Source organism: Pezoporus wallicus, unplaced genomic scaffold, assembly GCF_028554395.1.
Source record: "Pezoporus wallicus isolate ANWC-B61680 ecotype Strahan unplaced genomic scaffold, APGP_CSIRO_Pwel_v1 contig_6275, whole genome shotgun sequence".
Lineage (NCBI taxonomy): Eukaryota > Metazoa > Chordata > Aves > Psittaciformes > Psittacidae > Pezoporus > Pezoporus wallicus.
Window position 1 is genome coordinate 2,403,948 of NW_026636901.1, and position 21,561 is coordinate 2,425,508.

The 21,561-nt window shown below is 38.8% G+C and overlaps 1 protein-coding gene across 1 annotated transcript in view; it reads right to left on the minus strand.

Annotated features, from left to right (window-relative positions):
* TRPM3 (transient receptor potential cation channel subfamily M member 3) overlaps positions 1-21,348 on the minus strand; it is a 409,666-nt gene extending 388,318 nt beyond the window's left edge. The window contains exon 1 of the mRNA XM_057402153.1: positions 20,967-21,348. Coding sequence (XP_057258136.1) covers positions 20,967-20,990 — 24 coding nt within the window. The 5' untranslated portion in view covers positions 20,991-21,348. The remainder of the gene's footprint in view (positions 1-20,966) is intronic.
* Between the last annotated feature and the right edge of the window lie 213 nt (positions 21,349-21,561).

The window sequence follows — 21,561 nt, forward strand, 5'->3', positions numbered from 1 at the left end:
AATAGAAAAGCACTGTTGCCAATTTATGTCTGAAAAACAGTTAAAGTGACCTCCTGTGAGTCACACCAACTTTAAAACTCAGCTAAGTGTTGTTAACCTGTATTCTCTTATTTCTGTCTAATGCCATAGCCAGCCGATCATTCTTGCCTTGGAGTGTTTAGACGGGGAGACACCTCAAACAGAGTTTTCCAGATCACTATTGAAAGAAACAGTATAGAAACATACTGGTGTTTAATAATGCCTCCTTCTAAAACATGTCTAGACACCTCATTAAAGTATAACAGGACAAACAAAGGCACAATTTTTGTGGTTTCTTAGAAGCCCTTAGTGTAGTATTTATTCAAGGTGAACTCCCACTCAGAAGGAAGGCGTTTTGAGCACAGACTGGAAGATCAAACTTTCAACGTCTTAAGTTTTAATTATGCTCATTTTTTCTCTCTCACGTTTGTTCACATCAAAAGGTCACAGTCCCCACCACAACATTGTCAGAAACATTTGTAATACCTTTGAAAGCAAGCAGACAGCATGAACAAATACTGTACAGTATTTTTGCAAAGGCTGTTTTTTATCTTATGCAAAAAAAAAAAAACAGTTCAGAACAAAACAAAGAATTGCTTGACTTGGAATTCAGCCTGTTTTTACAGAAATGTTAAATTGAATATTCATTTCAAGACACATTTAACACTTGGTAATACAGCATAAAGAGAACATTTGATGACACAACATATTTGTGCCACACTTAATCCATTCAGATCAGGAAATATTAAGTCCTTCCTCTGATTTTACATCTCCATTCCCTGTTAGACTATTAATATCCAACATCACAACTAATTCACTGGTCTGCTCTCTCTATAGGAATCTGTCATAAAAATGCTTGAGTAGCAGGGTATGAACCCCAGACAACCCAGAAAACAGTTTGCAAGTAAGGAAGAAAAACTTCCAGGGAAACAGGGAGGGGCGGTATTTTATAACTATTTTCTCAGATTTTTCTGAAGTCCCTTTAATGCCCTTTTTATTTATTTAAGGAAAGAGCAGAGGTATTCAGTTCAAAAGTTCTGGAAAGCTTGGTAAAACTAAGTTTTTTGGTTTTTTTTTTACTCACTTTTCTTTATTTCTGAAAGAGAAATCCTTGTGAGAACCACCATACAGCCCTTACTAAAGAAGACTTCCCAACACTAGGAGGTCACCAGCTTGAATGAGGTCTGTGTTTATCTGATAGATAGAACTGGTCTGTCTCACCTGCAAAAGTTATTAATTCCTCTTCCTTGATAAAAGCATAAGAATCTTATTTGTCACTTTAAGATTGCCTTCATTCTTCTAGTACTGCCAGACTTAAGGCCAAGTTTGAATGGGGGTGACCCCAGAATTTCTTCATCTGGGCTACCATGCATGAGTCCTTGCAGAAAGGAAGCCCTGTAGAGGATCAATATTGAAATAGTCTGGCCAGCATTAGCCATTAGATTTATGTAAGACAAATTTTGTGATCTTTTAATCTAATTCTTACTTCTGACACCTGAGAGATGGGAGCTTAATAATTTGCATGTTATTCACAAACATAAAGACTGTGACTTTTATTGAGTTGAACATCATAATATTTTCTTTCAAATAAAATTAAAATCCTAACCCAGCAAAGCACTTGGGCCAATATCAAGTTTGAAATTAATAGAACTGCCAGTGATCTTTATTGGAGCTGCGTCTCCTCCATGAAGTACTGTTGAATACGTAAGTACTGCTACACATAGTATGGAAGTGTCAGCTATTAAAGGTTTGATTTTCCCATCACCAACATTTTAGATAAGAAAGCTGGTCCTATACATTGCATTCTGTAATAGTTTTATTAGACAAAATCCCAGAATACAAAAGTTACTTTCTTGGGCATGAATGCATTTACCTCTGGAACTATATACATGTGTAAATAGATTAGCACTTGAACCTGCACAAACTTTTGCAATATAAAACACTAGCTTTACTCTACTATATTCCTTCCTCTGCTTGTAACAATTTGAAGGAATTTACCTAATGAGTAGAAGAAAGCAGTGCACAGTTCAAAGTGTGGAAATGTCCTATAGGGGCCATTTCCAATAATGTTCTATGTGTAGCCAAGTTCTTAGTCTGTCAGTTACAATTAAAAAGTTTTTTTTTAGACTTAAGCATATAAACAGAGTATTTTCTCTGGACTGGGATGAAAAGTAAACCAACGGACTTCTTGTGGTTTGTCTCACTAGCACAAAAGTATTAGCACATGATATTTTCCGTAAATAGTGATAGACATCTTTTTAACTTCAACTGTAACCTGTGAATTCTGGAAATAATAGTTACCATGGTACCCCGGGTTCTTTCAGCAGTTTAATTCCTTCTCAGATTTGGTACAGCTATGTCATTTAATGTGATCAAATACTCAGAGTGATTGATTATTTATACCAACAAAAGAATGTTTCCTATCACCTAACATTCTTCTTTTCTACTGAAATGAGAGGCACTTTGATTTTGTAGCAAAGATTTATTACGTTGAAATACAAATGAATTACTTTTTATCTATTATTAAGACATAGACTTCACAATAGAAAAATAGTTAAGTAAATTATTCATGACTTTTTTTCCAAATACTTCACATTTTGATGCTCTATGTGTTTTTAACAGAAACATTAAAGCTGGTGTATGAATGGAGTAAGCATGAATCGAAACACTATATGGCCACTTGGATCCATATATCTTGGTGCTTGCGAGTGTTAGCATGTGTGAGTGAAAGAGTGAATGCATGAAGATGAGAGAGCAAGTGTGAATACATGAACTCAACTTGCTTAAAAATTTCATAAAAAAGGATCAAGTTTTCCTTCCAGAAGATTTCATGCTGAGTTACACTGCATTACTTTTCCTGCAATATACATGCATAAATCTTTAAGATTGGTTGACAATGAGAAAGCGTCGCTCACTGGGACTCCAAAAGTCTCTGAAGCCAGATGGGGATGGATTGGAAGCAATAGAGGATGCAGAATCTGTGCCACAGTCATCCATTTTAGAGACTAAGAAAAGAGTCATCTTTATTTATGCTAAAACTTATCTCAGTCAACCAAGGAACTTAAGTGTTTAAAATGGGCAATCCGTACCAGTGCAAGGATCTAGTTCAATGTACATATACACAGTTGGAACAAGAGCTTCTGGTAGAAGGTGGAATAATGGGAGCATGACCACACTTTGTGGCAATTCCTTGCTTTTACAGGTATGGAGCTATAAAAGTACAGCACAAGAGTTTTCTTCCAGATAGTGTCATAGTAAAAATATAGAATCATAGACCCATAGAATAGTTAGGGTTGGAAAGGACCTTAAGATCATCTAGTTCCAACCCCCCTGCCATGGGCAGGGACACCTCACACTAAACCATCTCACCCAAGGCTTCGTCCAACCTGATCTTGAACACTGCCACGGGTGGAGCATTCACAACCTCCCTGGGCAACCAATTCCAGTGCCTCACCACCCTAACAGGAAAGAATTTCCTCCTTATATCCAATCTAAACTTCCCCTAAGTTTTAACCTGTCACCCCTTGTCCTATCACTACAGTCCCTAATGAAGAGTCTCTCCCCAGCAACCCTATGGCCCCCTTCAGATAGTGTAAGGCTGCTATGAGGTCTCCACGCAGCCTTCTCTTCTCCAGGCTGAACAGCCCCAGCTTCCTCAACCTATCTTCATACGGGAGGTGCTCCAGTCCCCTGATCATCCTCGTGGCCCTTCTCTGGACTTGTTCAGGAAGACAATACTATTTTAGCTTAGTGTTTTGAGAAAATAGTGAGCTTGAGGGGATGAGGGAGAAGATGGGGAAAGAAGGGAAATAAAGGAAGATAAAGTGGAGGAATAAAGAAGACAAGCCAAAAGGATCTCACATAAGCCAAGGAGAAAAATGGAATGCCAGAGAAGAGCTGTCATAAAGACGTGTGGTGATTTTTTAGACTTTAAAGAGTCTTGTATTCCCCAGAAATCCCATCATTAGAAAAGGAAGTGAAATTAATATTTCTTCTGAAAAGGATATTAGAGGTTTCTGAAAGTGTCAATTACCAAAAAGATTGTGTACATGTGCATCCGGTTAATACTGTATTACTAGTAGTGTAATAGCACAACACACCCAGTGCATGGCCAGTGTACCACTCCAGTGCAATTATAGAGATTGTGGGGAAATATAGGGCATCATTCTTGCAATCTCTTGACCAAACAAGATTGAAAGGTTGTGGTTAGGCTGTACTAGCTTGCACTTGCATTGGAATACATATAGCAGATCTTATTTTTAAAAATCCCTTATTCAAATTTCATAAGCCTGATTTTAATTTTGCTGAATGATCCTGCTAAATAGAAATAAAAAATTATCAATAAAAATTAAGCACTAATTTGACAGTAGGCAAAAATAAAATTAACCGATTCTTAATATTTCATTGATTTGCATAACTTCCTACCACCTACCTCAGTATTTTTTTTAATTAGCCACCTGCTGTTGTTATGTATAACATCTATTTATGATTCTGCAGATGAGCAATTCTAGGAAGTAATGGTAAGCAAATAGCTTGCTTTGACCTCTTCTGATCCCCACCAGTCCCCATATGACAAATTATTATGATGATCTGAAAGCCTGTTGAATGTAAAAAACAAACAGCAAAACGAAACAAAAAACGAACACAAAAAGCCCAAAGCTATTCTCTGCGAACACATTTTTTCTATATACTTAAGAAAAATAAAGTCATTCAAGCACATTATTTTTCTGGACACTAGTTGTTCTGCTGCAGCAGACTCATTATCCAGAAATGTTAAAAGGTTTTTATTGACTTTTCCAAATTAAGAAACCTCTGAAAAGAAGAGTTGAGTGGAAGAGTGGGAGTGGAAAGAGGAGTACATTCTGCGTTCCTTAATGTTTTAAACAGAAAGAAAAATGTGAACTGAAGTAGGGACCAAGTCACTGTGCCCCAGGTAGGACACAAAGAGGTTGTTTACGCAGAGAACATTTGGAACGTCATCGATCACAAGAATAACTTTACCAAGAATCAAGGCCTAACCACGGGAACAAAAAAAAAAAAGCAAACCACTTTTCACTCCAGTGAAAGAATAATGTGCCTTATATCAGAGAAGCCTGAGATCTCAGGGGAAAAACACAGTAAAATAGGAATACTGAGAATAAGACTGCCATGTCATGAAAAGCAACATGAATGATTCTTATATGCTTATATGCTGGATGCACAGGGGATACTCCGTTCATGCAGACTGCAGTGATTGCTTGTGTGATCCTTTAATGAAGAAGTAATAGAAAAACCTCCTTACATATTTACTGGTATCAGTTGAGGGTGGCTGACTAATAAGGGACATTTTTTAAAAAGTATATAAAACTGATTGGATTTGCAAGATGTGCAAAAAAATATAAGAAATCTAAGCCTTTTATGACTAAGGTTATGGGAGGTCTCTCTTACTGAAGGTACTGGAGAACTAGATATGTACTAGAGTATATCTGAGCCAATGTTTGTTGTGCAGGCAAAGGTATTTCAAAATTGACAACCTACAGATGTCTTCTACAGCTGTTCAGTGCGTAGGAATGAAGTACCAGCCACTCTCAGGAGTGTTAAGACTGGATTTTTGAGTTTTTTTAATCATTTCAAGACTGTTGCATTCCTCTTTGTTCTGTAAGTAGACAGAACTTTTTATTTTTATTAGATAATTCAGAAGAAAATTAGCTTCACCAACATAGTGTGAAGGCATTTTACTAACTTTGGTCCAAAAGGCAAAATAAAAAAAAAAAAAAAAAGTGCACAACACAAAAGGAAAATAAGGAATGAGAGAATACTCAACAAGTTCTGTGTAAAATAACCACCCATGCAAAAGCTCACACCACCATTATTCACAGCTAATACATTTCATACAGAATAAAGACACCAGAAGAAATGTATTGTTTTGTGTTTGTACCGATCAATTCCTGTTAGAGTCTCGCCTGCTTAGTTTTGCTGTTTCTGAGACTATCCTTCCTGCAGCTGCAGAAAGAGAAAAAAAATGAATGATCACAGAATTTCATACATATTGGCATCCTTAGGCTCACAGCTGAAAAGTGGAAAAAGATCCAGCCCTGGTGACTTGTACTGTGTTTCCTCTGAAGAGCCTGTTTACTAGTGCAAAATGAAGCAGTGTAGCTGCTAAAGTCAACAGCTAGCTCAGATAAATGTGAAAAATTCCCACAACCTTCCCAAAGCTACTTGAGAGGTCAAATGCCACAGAAAGAGGAACCATAAATGGTTTTCAGTCAGAATAACTTCTGGCTTCTGCTTGCAGTAAGTTTATTATAAAGGATATTATAAAGGATATAACTCCTGTACTCTTGCTGAAGCAAAGAGGCTGTGGCTAGTACATCCAGCACCCAAACTGCCTTATCTGGAAAGCAGGTCATTTACACAGAGACGTTTTGTTGTTTAAACTCTCTGGGACCTATTCTGAAATGACACAAAACAAGCTGCCCATGAGAAAAAAACGTGAGATTTTATGGCCCAGATCTCTTTTAGTCTCACCTTCCTAACTACAGGAAGTTTATTTGGTGCAGGGCCTTCATTTCTACATCAGGGGCTGGTTGAAGTTAAGGGTTCCTACTAGGAGCACAGAGTTCAACCGACATCAGAAAGGGGCATTTGCTAAGGTGGTGAGAATAGGCTTCAGTGCACAGCTTTTCAGGCCAGGTTTAAATCGTCCTCACTATGGGAAGTGTTTTGCAATGACTAAGCTATTCTAATTTAAGACATGGGTAGTTAATCCTTCTCATTTGGAAGCCTTTCGCACAGCTCCAGTCAATTTTTTTAGGCACATAGAACACAAAATCTCAATTTCATATTTAAATCCCCCAAGCTTTTGCATACTTAATGCTTTGCTCTTGTAAGATATCTGCTCTCATTTGCAAGGAATTAAATAAAAATGGGGGTGAAATAAATCTCATCTTTTCTTAATTTAAAGCAGGAAGTAACATGTATGTCATTGGCGCCCTCTGTACCTATCATCCAGGGTTAGGAGATGGAGGACAGCATCCCTTCTTGGAAGCAACTAAGAGCTTTTACCTGCTGCAAAACATAGAGGCAGGAGGAAATCTTAGTTTGACTAAGATTACCTCAGAAACTCCCCCAGCATCCTCAGAAAAATACAGTATAAGAGTGCCAGTTGCCAAATAGCTTCACACTGCATTTAAGGCAAAAATCTACACAGAACACAGAAGTATCTGCTTTGATATCCCCTGGTTGAGAGAAGTTTCTCACAGGGCTGGTACTGAGTGTCACCAGCCTTCCTTGGGTCATGTCCTGCAGGGAACATTTACACCTGGATCAGCCATCAGGGGGATGGAGCCATTTCAGGCTGGTCTCTTTCCAAACTGGTTGCTTTTAAAGATTTATCTTTCTGTATTGCAGATACTGAAAATTTAATGACCTCGTGGTGAAGTGTTTTCCTCCTCTTGACGTATAAGATGTGAAAAGCTACATCCCATCTCTCTTGCCAGTCAGTATCTTTCAGCAATAAAAAGGCTGAAAAAGACGCATCTGGGAAAACTGAGCAGCAGCTGTACTGAGTTACTGAGACAATTCTCCCTCTATTAGCCTGAAAACAAGGGTTTTGAAAAACATATGTCCCACAACATTAAAATTTATTTATAATATAAAACCCCAGACAATTCAAATAACTGAGCAAATTCTAACCTGAAGTATCCATTCATCCAAAAAGATGAACTCTGGAAAAAAATGACAGTTGTTATAAACCCTTCCACGCAACTTTTTATTAATAAGAGCTTTACCATAGCAACTGCATACAATTATATTTTCTAGACTGCCAGCACAGATTATTCTCATGCATACAGTCAGGCCCAATCTTATAAACGTTGAAAGACTAAAAAGAAAATTATGTGGCTGATTGCCTAACCTTGCATGCAAATTAAATGTGGATATTACAGTAGTTAGGGCAGGAGCAAAAGAATGGAACAAAGAGTCTACAAGGGTTGTATTATAACAGGGTAAACTTGCAGTTTTAGGTGAAGACAACCATATGCAATACCTATCTTTAAAGAGTATTCAGAAGACATGACAATTAAATGACAGTGAAGGTAACTGTGTTATACATGATTGTACACAGCCATTGAGAGCTGTGATTTCTTTGCACTCAGAACACGGCAGGGAAGGTTATGGTCAAGTAGCAAATTAACAGTGATACACCACATAAAAAAAGGGGAATCACAGCTAGTGCTTTTGGATAAAAAGGCTAAATGGTCATTTTAGTATCCCTTCAATAAAATGTCAGTTAGCACTATACTACACAGTTTGAATAGCAGAAGTGTTAAGTTTACACAATGGGACCCAGAGCTCCAGAATTTAGAGGACATACTGGCTACTTCAGCAAACAACAAGAATGTTATTTGTAAGACCGTTCAAGTAGAAGAGTAGAAGAGTGCAATACACTAATGTTTTTACATGAAAAAGTTCCCTGCTTTTTTTAATCAAGATTCTAGTAATTCCGTCTCTAAAAGAATTGCAGCAGCAGAAGCCAGAATTCACTGTGGGAGGAAATCAAAAAGTCCTGATTTATTCCCTTGGGGCACATTCTTAGGCTGAATATCAGCAATGATCAATTTGTCATGGTTAATGAAGCTGGCTTGTAGTAGTAAGTGCCTACAGACTAAGCTATAGACTATGGTAAATATAAGGCAATTTGATTCAGGCTTAAGATCGCTTACTGTGGGTCAGGTTAAACCCACAAAAGAGAAAAAGACACATCAAATTGCCTGTAAGCACACACTGGCTGACAGAACCCTAACTCAGACACTTGACAGCAGCTATGGAGGCACAAATGCCAGGATCAGGTCCTTGACTTTAAAGCACTGTGGGCCATGACGTATGGTGTGTGTGTGTAGACAGGTATTTTGAGCTTCAGCACCATGTTACAGTGACAGCCAGGACATGTTTTTCTAGTGGACCATGCCAACATGGCTCCTTCAGGCCATTTGCATTACAGCAGTGATTTTCTTTGTCTATGTGATTCCTAAAGTATGTGACAGTACACGGAAACCTCTGTCAACCACAGATCTGCTGACCTGTCACAGAGGAGTTGTTCTTCCTTTCCATGCCAGAGGGTACTTGTTCCCCCTCTCCTCACCTCTCCTGGGAAAAGGAAAGGGGACTCTAGTTACTAGTAGATTAAATTTTACTGTGTGAGAAATTAATAGAAATAGTAGATCTAAGAAAGACTAGAGAATACAAAACACCCACAAAATTTCTTCCTAAACAACAGTGCCTGGAAAGTAAGCTATGAGTTGAGTTATTAAATAAGAAATAGAACCGTTGCTTGAAGAAAGAATAATGACCTAGGAAATATGTATCAGTGGAAATTGAAATCTCTTTCCCCATTATGTTCAATCAGCGGCAAATATACAGTGCTCAAAAGAAGAGAATAAAAGCAGGAAAAGAGCTACATTAAGCATACCATCCTAACAAGTCCGGGAGGAAGCAGCTACACACCATAAGCATCTGTGGTACAAATGAGTGACATGACATGCATTTGGCAAAAAAAAAGTCTTTAGCTACTGGACACTTTCTCTTCTCAGCACCACCACCCCTCCCCCCCTTACCTTTTAAGAATACTTGTAGTTTGATTCTGGCCAGAAAAAACACAAATGGGCCAAACACTCTCCTGTCTAGAACTTTGCTTACATGAATTTCTGATTATAACCAACTCATTTCATGTATTTTTGTTTAGTGGGAGGCCCCTGGGAAGTACATAAATTAAGAGTTTACTAAAAGGAACCTGACAATTGTTTCATCAGCTGTTTGGTGTTCCCCACTTCTTGTTTCATCCTCATGTACAAAGATCGGGCTCCAAAGAATGAAGAATTGAGGGAAGGGGCACAGGGTGGCAGGAAGAGCCCCCACAGCCTTTGTCCTTCTCAATTCCAGGTCTAAGTGTATGAAATTGCAGCAAGGCAAAGCCAAGCTGCACCCACTTGTAGGTGCCCTAAAGCATCATCTCCCCCAGGCAGAAAGGGATAAAGTCACCTCTACTATCTGGAAGTTTGGTTTTCTGTTACAGCTCCTCTGCTCAGCCCTGTTGCCTGCTCTCTACCAAGGTCGAGGGTGACCAGGTGATGCCCTTCTACCCCAATGCTCCTGGATGGTGGATGAGGCAGCTCTTCCTCTGAGTGAGGAGTGGGCATTTCCAGGCTGAGAAAAAACCTCCCTAGCAGCATGCAGATCTGCTAGGAAAGTGCACTTTGTCTTAATATCTATCTCTGCCTCGATGCTAGCATTAGTATAAAGTCATCTAGAAAAAAAAAAAAGTCCGTATACTTTTGTCTGTTTCTGAAAGACAGCTGCATGAAGTTCAGGCCTATGAAAAGAAGTTACCCAAAAATCCTAAGCATTCAAGGATGCAAAGGAATGCAAAGGCAGAAGTTGTATTGACTGTAGTATACTCAACAGTTGTTATAGATGTTATATAGCAATTTAACATTCCTTTGACCATTGCAAAATAATCTGTAGCCATGTAAAGTGGTACTGATTATCACAATGGTTAATGAAACAGATCCCTCTATATAAACACTTACCTGCATCAAGATTTGCAGGTGGCTCTGCATTAACTCCTGTAGATGGATCCGCTGGTGCTCTGACCTCCTTGCCATCCCTGGACGACTGCTGTTTCCATGACACCGACAGTGTCTCCACCTCTAGGAATCACCCAGTCAGCCAGCCACTTCAATGCATTAACCTACGTAAAACACTGCATGCTTTGTGGTCGGAGATTAAGACCTTTCCTCTTTACATCTGTTTCAAATCGCAAAATTGAGTCAAACCTTTCCGCCTTGTTTTTCTTCATTTCTGATGTGAAAGAGTCACCGGCAGTTCCCTTCTGCCAGTAGAATGTCAGAAAGATCAAAAATGACTGTTGAAGCATTCTGCAAAGTTGTTGGGTTCACCTGGGCTCTGCAAAAGCAGCAGTAACATTGCTCTGTTAACATCATTTAGAAGCTTACTGCTGCTTACTGGGAGATAGAAAAGGGTAGAAAAAAAAAACCCACAAGTTCCACACAAGCTTAACAGAATTAAGGCATATAAAGTTCTTCAAAAGCCACGTTTGTTTTAAAGCAAATAGAAGCAAAGTTTCTCAACTCCATTCTCTTTGTTATTCATCAGCAGGACAGCAGAAAACCTAGAATACATGCCTAGCATCAGTTTACAAGAAAATTCTTAATCCCAAAATGCTCAGCTTTAAAAAAGTCTGAATTTCTGGTTTGGGGGAAAAAAAAAAACAAACAAAAAAAAGAAAAAACAAACAAAAACCCCGCCATACCAGCAAAGGTGCAAGTACTTTTTGGTGCATTTTGCAGCACAAATTGAGCTTAGGCCCGAATTCTTTTAACCAAACTTCTTTTGCTAACACAAGTTGGTGAATAATCTGCCTGTAAGAGAGTTCTTCAGTAGGAAGACTAACCACCTGTGACTAAAATTTTAAAAACATTTTCCAAATGGTACATCAAATTAAATGAGGGACCAAAGTCTTTCCTTCTTAAATTTAAAGCACAGAGTTAAATAAGCCCTAATGCAATTGTTTACAATTGCACTCACTGTAGAAGTTATGAGAGAAAATCCCATTCCATACTGGAAGAAGTTTCTCTTAACAGCATTTCACCGTATTTTATTGTGCCTTGCTTACCTACATGCAATTGAATGATTACAATTTGAATCATAGAGCTTGTTGCCGTAGAGATTGGGAAATTTAATATGCCTAGGTTTATTATTATGATGATGTAGGTTTATGACACCACAGATGAAACTTTCCACTTCAAATAGTTAGCTCTAATTAAAACATAGAATAGTGGATAATGTGTTGCCTAGCCATATGCTTATTTTTCATTTTCTGTTTTCATTACTCAATTTCAGTCCATTCCAAGGGAATTGACATGTTATTCTGTCATCTACTTACCTTCTAGGCACACAGCTACTCTTACATCGTAACACATTAATATCACATTACAATTTGATGTAGTTCACAAAATCCTTAACATTAATAAAGATAGGTTTCTCTTCCACAAATTCACAAACTCAAAAATGTATAATTTTTAGATCTTTTTTTTTTTTACCTGAAAAGGAAATAGCTTGCATTTGTTTAAAGTTACTCTTTTGCATCTGGGATTTGTCTAACAGGTTAATGAGTCACTAAAGGATTAATGCTCTAAACTTCATTTAAGTGTCTAATTCAGTATGTATGCCAGAGCCTCTGTGACAAGGATTTTATGAAGCTAATAGCAGTATTGTGCCTGCTAGGTTTTTTAGGTTATTACAAGTAAGATGAAGATATCTCATAGCACATGCGTTTGAAAAAGCCAGCTTTGTTTTGTTGAACACATTCTGCTCGGAGACAGAGTCTGTTCCCTGACCATAAAACAGTTTGTACCAGGCTATTAAAGAGAAAACATGCAAAAAAACCTGCACAGCTCTTCAGAGAGGCAGAGAAATGTGGAACTGTGGATAAAACATTATCCAGGAGAGGACAGGGATCTGTAAGATAACAGCACTCAGGTAGGAGGAAAAAGCCACCTGAGGACAAACCTGCATCCTGTGAACCGAACTCTTTACTCTGCACAAGGGCATAGCTTGAAAAAAGATGCAGGGTTGTCCCTGCTCAAACCAGCTTACAGATCATTGAGCAGGGTTCTCCCAGGGGTTACAGGAGGTGCTTGAGCCATATCATCCTACTACTTCAACTGTGACCAGTGCTGTTGAGGAGCACAGCCCCTTCTCTAGTGATTACATAAGAGATTTCCCCCAAGAACAGTGTATGTAGGCTGAGAAAGTTGGGGCTGTTCATCCTGGAGAAGAGAAGGCTGCATGGAGACCTCATAGCAGCCTTCCAGTATCTGAAGGGGGCCTATAGGGATGCTGGAGAGGGACTCTTCATTAGGGACTGTAGTGGTAGAACAAGGGGTAATGGGTTCAAACTTAAACACAGGAAGTTTAGATTGGATATAAGGAAGAAATTCTTTCCTGTTAAGGTGGTGAGGCACTGGAATGGTGTCCTGGGTTCAGCAGTAGCAGTCATGTTTTTCCTTTGTGATAGCTGGTGCAGTGCTGTGTTTTGACTTCCAGCCTGGGAACAGTGCTGGTGAAAACGATGTTTTCGGTTGTTGCTAAGTGATGTTTACCCTGACCAAGGACTTTGTGAGGCTCATGCTCTGCCAGGGAGGAGGGGAAGCTGGGAGGAAGCAGAGACGGGGCGCCTGACCCAGGCTAGCCAAGGAGGTATTCCATACCACAGCACTTCATGCCCGGGGTGGGGGGTAAGTGGGAGTTACCCGGAAGGACACGGGCTTCCAGGTGGGACTCGTTTGTGGGCCGGTGGTATCGTATTCTCTTCCCTTGTTATTTTCTCTTATCATTGTTGTCGTTGGTAGTAGCGGTGGTGATTTGTGTTGTACATTGGTTGCTGGACTGTTCTTGTCTCAACCCGTGGGAGTTGCACTCTTTCGATCCTCCTCCCCATCCCTCCGGGAGCAGGGAAGGGGAGAGACCCGGGGGGAGCCTTGTTTGCTTCCAGCCTGGCACCACTCACTGGGAGTGAGTGAACAAGCTGTCTAGCTAGGGTTTAAACTACGACAAATGGTTTGCCTAGGGAGGTTGTGAATGCTCCATCCCTGGCAGTGTTCAAGGCCAGGCTGGACGAGGCCTTGGGTGACATGGTCTAGTGTGAGGTGTCCCTGCCCATGGCAGGGGGGTTGGAACTTGATGATCTTAAGGTCCTTTCCAACCCTAACTATTCTATGATTCTATTATTCTATTTTGTGATTAAATCATACAAGTCTGTGTGAGAACTACTGTGGGGACTAACTGAATGATACCTGTCTGGTCACTGGGCATTTGCAACACAACTCGACCCATTTTGGCAAGAAAGTGGGCTTGTGGAGAGCCAGGTCTGCACAGACCCAGGAGAAATTTGGTGATGTAACCAAACTAGTCAGACATGCAGCTTTAGACACCTCTGGAACTAGTTATCCACTCCATGGTATATTCCTCAGTTACAATTTTGTCCCTATTTCAAAATGGAAATTTAGGTGGCTCTACTGATCGTTGGTTTCAAACTGAAAGAATTGTTTTTAAGAAAATGATGTTGACATTAAAATTAAAATTCCCAAAGTACAAAATATGAAGAGTTTGTAGTACTTAAGGAAGCTAGTGTGTAACTGAGTTCTGTGTCAGCATTTCCTAGTTCGGAGAAAAAGGGGAGACCTTTCATCGTGAAACTGTAAATAATCTTCTCAAAATTGTCATCCATGTAAGCTTATGTAGGACTGAAGCAATCTCAAACGGAAATATGGCTAAACTATTGTCATCAACATGCTCATTTATATTAGGTCACAGTCTTTTCCAGATTTCTTAAGTGACTATTTTGAATTAGTAAAACCTTTGATTAGCAGAAGTGTCCTGAAATCAATTGTACAAAACAAGTAATACTTCATAAACTAGACATTAGAGGTAGGGTATAGAAGTTGTTGGTACCCAGACAGTGCAGAAGGCTGCCTCGTGTCTCTTTGCCTGGGTCTTGCAGGTTTCAGTGTCAGTCTAGATTTTCTTTCCTTCTCACTGTCTAGCCCACAACTACCCAGGTGCCTGACAAGGCCATTTTCCTTACTTATAGTTTTCACAATATTTTAATCCTTGAACCTGTCCAACAACTCAGGCATCAAAATGTGAACATCTTATCGCTTACTTCAAGTTCAATTCTTTATTCCATCTTTCCTATTTTCTACTTATTTGGCTGTGTCTCCTTTACCCATTTGTCATCCCTTTCTCAAATATTTCTTTATGGTTTTAGATGCTGTACACTAGTCATGGAATGTCTTTCTTGTTAATGTCCACAAAGATCTCCATTGTTAATACTGGTTTTGAAGACACCTACTGAGAAAACTGAAGTGATATTGAATTTATTTATTTATTTATTCTTTTTATTTTAAAATGAATTGCATAAATGCTAGCTAAAAAAGCAATTGCTCCATGTAGTACAGAATGTTTGATATTCTTACCACCTAACTTTAGATATCCAGACTTGGTGTCTGCTTTTACAAGCCTAGATTCATGCAGTTACTGATCATTATATTTCTTTATCCTTTGAAGGAGAAAAATACCTTATAATTATGAGAATAATAATAAGAACATAAGATAAAAAATAAGAATATAAATGCTTAAGGAAGAGAAAGAGAAAAAGAATGAAAAGTGTGTTGCTTATTCATCTTCAGCAACTGGGGCAAGCATGTTTCTAAAGTGAGTAGCATTTAGAATTTAATTGAAAAAATAAAGGTTCTGTTTTGAATGGACTATATAAATAAGTTATTCACCCTTTTGTTCAGAATTTTAATTTTAAAAACCTTGAAAAATTAAAGATTTTAAAGTATGCAAAAAATTTTTCTGAAAATATAGATGATAACTGATACAGCAATTCTGATTATATGGGTTATTTATCTAGTAACTTTATTTCAGGGCATTTTAGGCAACATTATGTTAAAAAAAAACAACAAACAACTATTTACTAGAATGGAATGAGAAAAACTTTAATGTTGGAATCACAACCAATAGCAATGTGGATCCTTTACATGTACTCCCATGCCATGCCCCAGATTTTATTTAGTCATTTATCAGTAGCCATTTCCCTGTATGATCTTTTCAGAAAGAATTACTGAACAAATTAGCCCTATATTTGCATAGCCACTTTCATTGCACTGATTTTCATTTAACTGGCACCTTTATGCTTGTAAATGCTAAAACAAGTAAAAAGGGAGAATCTTTTTATATGACTAGCTATAACAATGACTATTCTGAACCTTTTTTCTCCAAACTAAAAAATCTCTTATTAAGAAGAAAAAAACACCCATCGTTTCTCTGAAAAGCATTAATCTCTGCTCTCTAGTTTAAAGTAGCATGAAAAGCAGCAAAACCGTTAAATTAAGCTACATCAGGACTTTCAAATCCTGCACAATTTTTTTATATTACCTGTAATAGCCACGTTCCTTCTCAAATCACAACACACCATTCTTTATTCTAATTGCTGTTTGGACCTGATTTACGTTGCAACCATATTTGCAGATGAGCATTTCTTTCCCTTATAGGTTGCAAATACCTTCTGGTTCCTTTTTCAAGAGGAGAAGCAGAAGTTTTATTCCCACACATGTAGGACTAGCAGCATATAAAGTGCCCAGGTGGCAAAAATCAAAGAATTGCCCCCCCCCCCATACCTTTGCCTGTAAAATGAAAGGCTAGTCACACTTCATGAAAGCCCCCTAGTGTTACTGACTGCTTTCTGAAGGGCAAGGAGAAGATGCCTCTAATTGAACTTCCCGGTTCCCGAAAGTTCTTCCTAATACTGAGGTATAGGACAGGCTCCTATGACTTATGTCCTCATAACCAGGGAAGGAACTGAGGCTCGAAAACCTTCCCTTGTTTTAATCGTTACTATAGTATTCCTCACACTAGCCTGCCATTTCCTCAGACCTTTTCCTCTCTCCAGACTGGGGAATTTTTCAAGAGGGGACCACCAGAGGGCAAAGCCAGATCACGAACATCTGAGCTCGCTGTGGCTCTGTCCTGCAGCCGAGAGTACAGTGTGGTTTCAGAACAAGTCTGGCAGTTGCCTGATATGGATGTTCACAGTTCACAGGGTACATGTCACGATTTCACTATTTGCAAACACCAGCCGAAAAACCCTGTCCTCAAGAACACCTGAGATGAGGAATCAAAGGCCTGGCAGTTTAAACAAAACCCTTGTTAACCTGACAACCTCTTTCAGTGCTTGTGTGAAGTTAAACTTCTCTGTAAGAAATTACAGAGCTCAGCATGAGAAAAATGAAAGGAATGATTCATGTTAGACTCTTCAGCTCTTCATTTTGAACTCATTAAGAGATTCTGCACTGTGGAAATCTCATTTATATATAGAGATAAAAGCTTTGCAACTTCACCTCTTGAACCATTTGCTCTGAGTGGCCCTCAGGCCTTGATGAAGTCTACATTTCATCCAGGCGACTTCACCGTGTTCATGTATCACACACAAGACCATGGTAGAGTAACCAGCTGTCAACCATCGTATTTAAAATTATAGCCAGAGGATGCTTTTTATTTGAAGTTTATCAGAAAAGCTTAGCAAATACACATTTCTCCCCTAGAAAGTATCCAGTCCACAAAATATGTTTCAAACCATTCATGTACATGTTTTTTTAAGAGAAGGTGCCATTTAAGGCAGAGCAAAATTCACCTGCATCTGCTTAAAATTCAGACAAAACACCTTCCCTGGCCCTCCATAGAAGCTGCTTCCCCTCTCTCTTTCAGATCAGTGTCATCTAAAGTATTTATTTTCTCCTTTGTGACTCTCTGTGCTACTCATACTGAAGATAGTAAATAATCAAAAAAAAAGCAAATTCATGATCAGCACAATTGGTGTAGCTCTAGAACTAATTCTGTCAGAACAGTTTTTCTCAAGAAGCAATCCCATCAGCAACCAACCATTCATGGCAGAAGGGAGGAGAGGCTGTTGCATGCCATGAAGACTTCACACCTGTTTCTTAAGACTATAACCTGTGTGCCGCACACATATACCCATCACCACAGCTGGTTTTCAATTGTAATAAACTTCTGCTGACCTAAACACTGGCATATTACCTCTCCAGCCAAGAGAATGAGTCAGCTTGTTGGTAGATCATTTATTTCCCAGCAAGATACAATTCAGTATACACTAAAGATCCATGCAGCATGCCTCATCAACAACAGCACTGACCCCTGGAGCACTCCAAAAACAGGGAGGCAGTCCTTCAGCCAGCAGAGCTCAGTGTCAGAAAGTGGAGCAGATTGATACCCAGATGGATGGAAAATGGCAGTCTTAACAGCTACTGCCAGCAAGTGGGCTGCTATGCCCACAGTCTAGAAAATGATCCATCTGGTACTGATTCAGGAAGGAATCCAACAGTTTAAAATCTGTGAATGGAAAGTGTTGTGATGTCTAATTCACACATGCTTTTTGGCCTGATGGTACTGAAAACATGTCACTTCAGATGCCATGCTGGGAGATCTCCTGAAGCACGCCTTCCACCTGCTGATGTGGGCTGGTGAGCCTGGGACAAGGAGGGAGCTGGAGGACATCAACTGAACCAGACTCTAGGAGGCCAAAGCCCTTCGTTCTTTCAGTGGAAAGCTACTTCAGAGATACATAATGCAGAAAACCCTGTGTTCCTTTGCTCTTTTGTGGTAGTCACAGGAAGGCTTTAACAGAGCCACCCTGGGAAACTTGGTTCTTCCTGGCCAACGTTGACACTTCAAATTCTTGGAGAAGAGCAACAGGAGTCTTTGAAATATGTTCTCAGCCAATATTAAAATATCATCATGATGTCTTTTTTCAAGACATACTTTCTAAACAATAATGGGTTTCAATATGTTTTCATGTGTATGCATGAAGATTGTGTTGCTAATGTTCAGGCTAATTTTGTACTGTACTACTGATCTGTGAAAATCCTGCAGACTGCAAAAATATAGGTAGCGACTACATCTGCTCTTCTTGCAATAAAGAAACTTAATATGGGGAGCATGCCGTGCACAGCTGAGCTATCATTTTCTGTGTCTAGAAGCAAAACATGCAAACCATTAATCCTTTAATCTTTATTATAAATGAAATCTTCTAAATTACATTCTAGGCACTTTGAAATGTACTGATGCCTCTCTGAAAGGAACCTCACCTTTCTGAAGAATTCCTGGTATCAGAAAACATTGCTTTCTAATTTTCTCTTCCTTTTTTAATATTTTTTTTTCTCATGTGAACTTACATTTACTGATTTAGTGATACTCCCCTGTTGATTATTACTGCCTTCCCCTTCAACTGTTATTATGCCATAACAGTTAGTATTGCTGTAGAGAACAATATGATGCTCAGATCAGCAGGAATAGGACATTAAAAATCATCAGATACCTTGAGTTTGTGCAATTCTTTGCGTCAGAAGAGGAAAGTAAAAAATATACAAAAAATAGATCAGAAGATCTCCACGAGTCAACTTTATTAAAAGCCAGCAATTTCCAGAGGGTACTTGTATGTTTAAAATTATATGGAGGGAGTGTGATTTAGAAAAATACTTTTCTTCTATCATTGTACTATAAAACTTAAGATCCTTAAAATAAATTTTATATATAATTTTAAGCAACTATAGAAGTATGTTTGAGATCCAGAAACTATAAGCCATTTCATTGTCCAATCCTGAGTTCCCCCCAGGCTGTCATCCTCAGATATTTTTCAGAGACTTGTAGCAGTATAGTTAGCAATGTAAACAACGTGTATTTTTAAGAATCCTTCAGAAGCAGTAACTAAGCCCTTGCACTTTTCACTTGCTAAGGTAATACTTCTGGATGTCATCAGCTCCCTTGGTATGCTTTACAATGTCAGAGCCTCTACATCTCTGCCTCTGACGCTGCACATAAGCAAGGCAGACCTGATACTCCCTCCGTTTGCATCTCAAAACATTTGTCCTCTAAAACCTGAGATAGAAGTGGAAAAGACCCAGAAAATCCATTTTCCATTTCATCTGTCCCTTCTCTCAGTAATGAGGATGTTATCATTTCCAGACATCTATAGACAGGTCTTAATGGTGTCAATAAAACAACTTGAAAGTTTACAGTAAGCCACAAGCCTAAAACACAGATCCTTGCTCTCCTGCGCCACAGGGCTGTGACAGCAGTTCCATATAATGTTGATTTTTCTCTTGTTCAGCCCCTACTCTGTCCAAAATCAGCTGCTTCTGCACTCAGCCATAACACCACCGTCAGCCAGCAGCTCTCAGCACTTTACCTGACTTAGCAGTACCTCTAAAACAAGGGTTCTGGTAAAGTCATTTTATGGAAAGCACAGGAAGCAAGACAGATCACATCATGGTTTACCTTTTCAGAAACAGGAAAGCCACTTACCATAGTCAGGAACCCTTTCCAAATTAGCCTTCTGTGAGAAAATTCCTTTTATTTGTATAATTTTAGTGTTACATTAGTAAGTTCCATTTAAAATACACTTCACAGAGTTAGAAAATGTGTATTTTATCACCTAAATTACATGCAAATGATTATTGCACATAAAAAAATTAGTCTCTACGCTACTAAAATGTGAGGTCCTAAGCTTTAAAGCAAAACCCCAGATGAAAACATCTCATTCATATGTGAAGGAAAACAATATTCCTTGTTTGAAGTTCTCACCAGAGTTAAGTGTCATCCCTCAAAAGGCATTTGTATATTGCTTACGAAACAGGGTGCAGAAGCAAGCTGTCATTTTGTCTAGTGAATGGTTCTTATCACATTCAACAAATGCTACTGAAAAAGTAGCAAAAATCTACAAGTAAAAAAGACCAAAATGGCATACACTCTGTGTATATACTGTGTACATGAATTAAACGTTCAACAATCAGAGGAGAGAAGGCAAAATACTAATATTCTGTCATACCTTCAAAAAATGTAACTCTTATTTTGTATTTATTGTTTGAGCTTTATGAATTAGTTAACAAAGTTATTACATTAAAGTGTGTGGTAGTTTTGAATTTCATCATTTCACTTCCACGAGCAGTGTCAGTTTGTTTAAGAGATTTGAAACTTTTCTATATTTGTTATTTTGTTTGCCTTTCCTGGAACAACAAATCTAGAAAGAGCTTGTTGCTCTATAATACAATATCTCTAGTACCCTCATGCTGCATCAGCCGGGAAGATTGGTATTTTCAGGTGTTTGTGGCTTCACAGTCATTCTGCTCCACAGTGCATCTGATCTCAGAGGGAACCTTTAAAGTAAATTTTCTTCCCAGAGTTTCCCAACCATGACAGCCTCTAGAGACTTAGGAAAGAGAGATTCCAGTATCTGAAATTAACATTTTTAAAAAATACTACCACCACAACTTTAACTTCTTGTAATTTAAATAGAACAAGAAACTCACCAAATTTGCCTGTTTATTCTTCATTTGGGCAATCAACTCTCCACAGAAGAGCTGCTATGAATCCAGCTGCCTTTTCCTCATACTGGGAGATGTAGGAAATGTGACAGGTTCAAGTCTATCAGCAGAGTGCAACACTGGTGCATTTCTACAGCAGGGAGGCGGAAGAAGCAGGCGTGGAGGGAGAAGAATCAGCCCTCACAGCAGTTTAGAGTTCTTGCATGTTGTTATTGCCGCAGGTTCCCGTGACTGGCTTTAGCTGATCTCCTCTCCTCTGACATTGCTGCCTGTTGAGCTGGGGAGTGCAAAGGAAGACTAATCACTGTACACCTCAAGCTGTCTCCTGCAGTAAACCCTGGTGTTTTATCAACTGCAGAGACAATCGATACCTGGGGAGGAAAGAAGTTTTGCCACCTGTCACCTGAGATAAAATGATCAATTTCCTAATTCTAGTACTAATGCTGGATTCAAAGCCAAGTGATAATTATCCCAGCTGGTTCTTCAAACAATCTATGAATGACACTGATCATGATTATTAAAACTGGTGTGAAATGCATTGTGGCACATGGGTTCAATGGGCCTATTTATAGATTAATTT